Source organism: Teleopsis dalmanni, unplaced genomic scaffold (genome assembly GCF_002237135.1).
Source record: "Teleopsis dalmanni isolate 2A unplaced genomic scaffold, ASM223713v2 unscaffolded_contig_0948, whole genome shotgun sequence".
NCBI lineage: Eukaryota > Metazoa > Arthropoda > Insecta > Diptera > Diopsidae > Teleopsis > Teleopsis dalmanni.
Window position 1 is genome coordinate 2813 of NW_024032330.1, and position 5205 is coordinate 8017.

General features: G+C 28.4%; 1 protein-coding gene across 1 annotated transcript; it reads left to right on the forward strand.

Annotated features, from left to right (window-relative positions):
• Positions 1 to 504: 504 nt before the first annotated feature.
• Positions 505 to 1431, forward strand: LOC119663824 (kinesin light chain-like; the record flags this gene model as incomplete). Its single annotated transcript, XM_038073422.1, is given in 2 exon segments — positions 505 to 719; positions 808 to 1431. Coding segments are annotated over 2 exon segments (659 nt in total), but the record flags the coding sequence as incomplete, so codon positions are not given.
• Between the last annotated feature and the right edge of the window lie 3774 nt (positions 1432 to 5205).

Sequence of the window (5205 nt, forward strand, 5' to 3'; positions counted from 1 at the left end):
TCTAAAGAAATTTACTATCCTATACTTTTTGATTCATTGTATGCACAAACAAATCCAAAACGCATCAGCTGTTTTTTGTTAATGTAAACAATTCGTAATTTTATGGAATCACTTTTGCAAATGTTTGTGATTTCGGGTTAATGCTGTCATGCTTTAAAATTTCTAACGCATTCAATGCTTTCGATAAGTTTAATTATCGATTGTTGTATCATCTAAATTTGGTGTTTTGCAATTTTATTGCCGATAAGTGAAATATATTAATATCATTTTTAGTAAATACTTGAAATAATTACAACACGTAAAGATATACATATATATTATAACTAAGAGCAGTTAAATAGCGCTTTATAGCAAATAGTAATTTCTCCTAAAATGCAAGTTAATATGTGTTTATAAAACTTATGATAAAGGCTGTATATGTAAACACTAATTGCAAATTTTATTATTAAAAATTTTGCTTAAAGCTATATTTTAAAATTATTGTTTTCATAAATTCTTAAAAAGATATCACACTAAGCAACTATTGAAATATAATATAAATTCGAATTTGTGAAATTACGTCATTTTGCTCATGCGCTCCATTGTAAATATGTATTGAATTTCTATTTTCCACTGAATTTCATATTTCCATTGAACTTGTGTTAACAATGAATCAAACTTCTCCTTTCTAATGCGGTATTCAAAATGATAAACTCTAAGACAATAAATTATTATAGAATGTAAACAGTAACAGTATTAAATTAATTTAATTTTCTGTACAAGAAATCTAATTTGAAAATCCTCATAAAAATATTTTTTTTTTTTTAGAAAGAAAATTGAAGGTATTGGAAAAATGACGCAAATGTCTCAAGAAGAAATAATTAGTAATACTAAAATAGTATCACAAGGACTTGAAGCTTTACGTGTAGAACATCTTTCAATTTTAAACGGCTTTAGTGAAACTCAAAGAGATGAAAAAATTGGATTTTTTACCAAAAATATTGAGAATATTGAACTGGGACTCAGTGAAGCACAGGTAATGATGGCATTAACTTGTCATTTGCAGAACGTGGAAGCAGAAAAACAAAAATTAAAAACTCAAGTAAGACGGTTACATCAAGAAAATGCTTGGTTAAGGGATGAATTGGCAAATACTCAACAAAAATTCCAAGCATCAGAACAGCTTGTTGCGCAATTAGAAGAAGAAAAGAAACATTTAGAATTTATGGCTTCTATAAAGAAATATGATGATAATCAGGAATCTGAAGAAAGTTGTGAAAAAAATCGTTCCGACCCTGTTGTTGAATTATTCCCTGACGAAGAGCATGATGATAGGTCAAATCTTTCTCCAACCCAACCATGCCAATTTGCTAATCAAACGTCAGGATACGAAATACCAGCGAGATTGCGTACATTGCACAATTTGGTTATACAATATGCTTCACAAGGAAGGTAAGTTTAATAATAATATTTAACTGTTATGTGTTCGTACAATTATTAGGTATTCATCTTTCAAAGTCATTACATTATATTTTAAAAACTACATATAGAAGAAAATGTTATATTGAGTTGTTAAAATATTTTTCATGCAGTTAAGAATTCATCTGTCACATTATAAAAAGTTTTTATTGTCGAATCGAATTGATTTGTCGAATGAGTTATATCCGTGTTTTTTCGTGGTCTGTTATTCTGAATCTGCCACTCCGCTTTAATGGTGTACAAAATAAATTTTATTCAAACTTTTAGGGAATCTATGTTGATAATTTATCATAATGACGTAATTGACATTCAATACAATTAATTAGCATACAATTACTACAAAATTTTTCTTATTTTTTTATATTAAATTAATTGTTATTACAACCAATTTACAATAAGTTTTTTTGATTATTACTGGGCTTAGGTCGTTTATTTAACACATAAAATTATAAAAAATGCCTTTTTAAATATAAAATTAGTCTTGATATTTTAATATTTCGGTCTACTTAATTTATTTATCTGTTAAATAAACGACTTAACCCCGGTATTAATCGAAAAACTTTATTATATTGTTATTTACTTAACGTTAGGTATGTGATATGTTCAAAATAATAGTAAAAACTTATAATTACATTAGTTGGAATATAATCAGGTATAAAAGCGCAACATTTTTCTCAAGTTTTTACTTGCCAAAGAGTATAAATGACGATTAAAAATCATCGTCACTAGAATGGGAAGGTGTTTTTTCAATTAAGAAAGTGCAAGCAGAATTATAAGTACTAATCATATATTCGAGTAGTACTATAAATTAGGGAGCCTGTAGGAATACAAGGTAATTATAAACCAACTTTTTTTTTCAACCAAAACAAGTTGATGAACTGACGTTTTCAGAAGATCTAAACTAACTTTTTTAACACTACAATGACATTTTAATCATTGTCAGTCGTAAATAATTTCAGCGCTCTATATTTAGTGTAATTTTTGATCTGATCAATCTTGGGGTCCCTGAGGATGTTATTCGTCCTAATATACCATGGTACCTTGAAAAGTCTTCTCAGAGCCTGAGATTTCTAACTGGCGAATAGTAGTGTTTGAGGCACACATTCACTTCGGCATTTTAAAATGTTGAAATTTTTTTTTTTGAATAGATTTTGACATTTCTTTTCCAATTCTTATAATATCGTAAAAAATATCTACGATATTTGCACAGATCATAACGTAGAAAGAATAATCACCATTTCTAACGGGATTTCAAGTTAATCTTGATCGTGAAACGAGATTAACTTTTGCATATGAAATCTGTAATTAAACAACAAGATTTGTACTTTAACCTCGATGATTGCTTTAATCTACTGTTAATCTCACAATGTAAACGTAGTATTAGTTCATTTTGCTTCATTTTATTTTTGCAAAGTAATTAAATAATTTTTTTCCCTCATTCATGAATTTTTACAAAAAGTATCTGTTTAAAGTAAAAAACTCAAAAACAACTTACTATAAACATGTTATGCATGTACCTTCATACTATTATAAAGATATCAGAAGTGTTAATATCACATATTAAAATTTATTGTATTAAAAATTAGCAGTGGGAAAAAGTTTCCAATTGACTCCATTAAATATAATTATTCTGTATGTCCGATAAAATTATAAATCAGCATAAGGTACGGATATCCCCTCAAAAGGCCGACATAAAATATATTTAAATACTGAAGAACAAGACCTGTGTGTGTGATCCTGAGAACAGGTTTGAGTGGCTTAATAATTTGTAGCCATAAGTGGATTGTAGTGCTCACAGAAGTTACTTCGCTATGCAATATGCAGAAAAGGTTGCAAGAAACTTTTGGTCCTGAAACAATATGTCTTGTTGCCTTCATTTCTGTTGTTAATTCAAATATAGTTTGGAGATTAAATAACTGAGGATATCATTATATTTACGGGTAAATTAGAAAAAAATGGGCAACTATCAATCCGAAAATTCATCCAACTTAGAAAGTATACGAAGGTAGCCAGTATACGAATTCTTTCTATGGCAATTTTGCTTATTCATCACTAAACAGAATTCTTCGATGAAAATTCTCATCTTCAACCAGTTTCAAACGAATCCAATCAGCAAAAATTCGATGAAAATGATAGTTTTTTGGCTTCAATTCTTGCACGAGCTGCATTTTATTGGCACATAAGCCAAAATTCTAATGTCAAGTTTTCCACGTAGTCGAAGGGCAAAGATTAACAAGTTGAGAACGGTAACGAATTGACATTTCAACTTCTTCTTCAACACTTTGTGCTACAGCATCAATATTCTATCGGTAAGCACATTTTGTTACCTTGTTTATGGTTTTAAATCGAGGAGAGTAAAATTAGTGCGAAAAGGATCAATAACTGCACGAATAGTTTGCTTATTACACCGATTATGTTGACCATAAAATAGACGAAGTGCTCTATAAATTTCGCGAATATATTTATTTTTTTAAAGTAAATTTCCGCAATTCGGAGGCTTTGTTTTACCGTTAAATGATTCATCATTAATAGCCAAAACTTACTGGACAGAAATGTCAACACACTTAGACATTCTTAGCTGTCAAACTATAGTTATCGATATCAATAGTTCTCATGCAGCTAAAAAACACTCGATATGATAGAGCAAGTGCGTTTGTTAATGAACTTTTACAGCGAATTAACAAAACTTTAAGTTCAACTGTACAATTCACATACAGTTTCGGGTCAGTTAGGTGATTATCACTAGCACTGGGCTTTAAATTTAGCAGGGTATTGATATATATCTTCGAGCCACATAAAAGACAGTTCTTGTTCTACGTTTCTGAACCATCTCAATTTATTATATTAGCGTTTATACAGAATAGTGTTCTTACGTTTATCTTAATTCTACACTAAAAGAAAGAGATTGTGTGGAAGAGATTATATATATATATATAAATAAATATCATTTCCTCCACACTTTTATTTAAAACACTCTATGAGTTTTCCATCATAGCTTATGTAACTTTAATTACATTTAATTACATTTAACTTTAATTAATTTAATTTAAAATTTAATATTAATTTTTTTTCCACTTCCGAACTTACTCATTGCTTTATCTTCTTTTCCATTTTTAAACTTGCCAATTTCCAATTTATTTGTATTTTTCTTTTCCCTGAAATTGTTCTGATTTTTTGGATTCTATTAACAGTTTTTGATTTAAATTTAAAAATTATATCTGCTGGTGACATCCTTGTTGTCGTTGTTAAATAGTACGATAATTCAAAAGAAAATTATTTATTTTAAAATCCTAACATTTACATTTAATTTAATTTTAATCCATCAGATACTTTCTTAATGCGCTTTTTACAGTTTGTACTCCACTTTCCGCACTGCCATTCAATTGCGGATGATATGGTGGTGATTTTAAACATTCGATATTATTGTTATTGCAAAATTCTTTAAACGCCTTTGAAATAAATGGTGGACCATTGTCCGTCATAATTTTCTTCGGAAGCCCAAAAATTGCAAAAGTAGGTCTTTACGCGACTATTGAATGATTATAATAATTAACCATCCGCAAATACAATTTCAGTTCTGATTTATTTATATTTATATATTTATATATATTTATATTTCATTTTCATTAATTACCTAATTACCTAAGTAATTACCTAAATACGTTTTACCTACGTGTTACCTAAATACGTTGATTCCTTTTTAAAGAATTGTCATTTTTTATAATTAGTTTTTACGTTTGCTCTAAT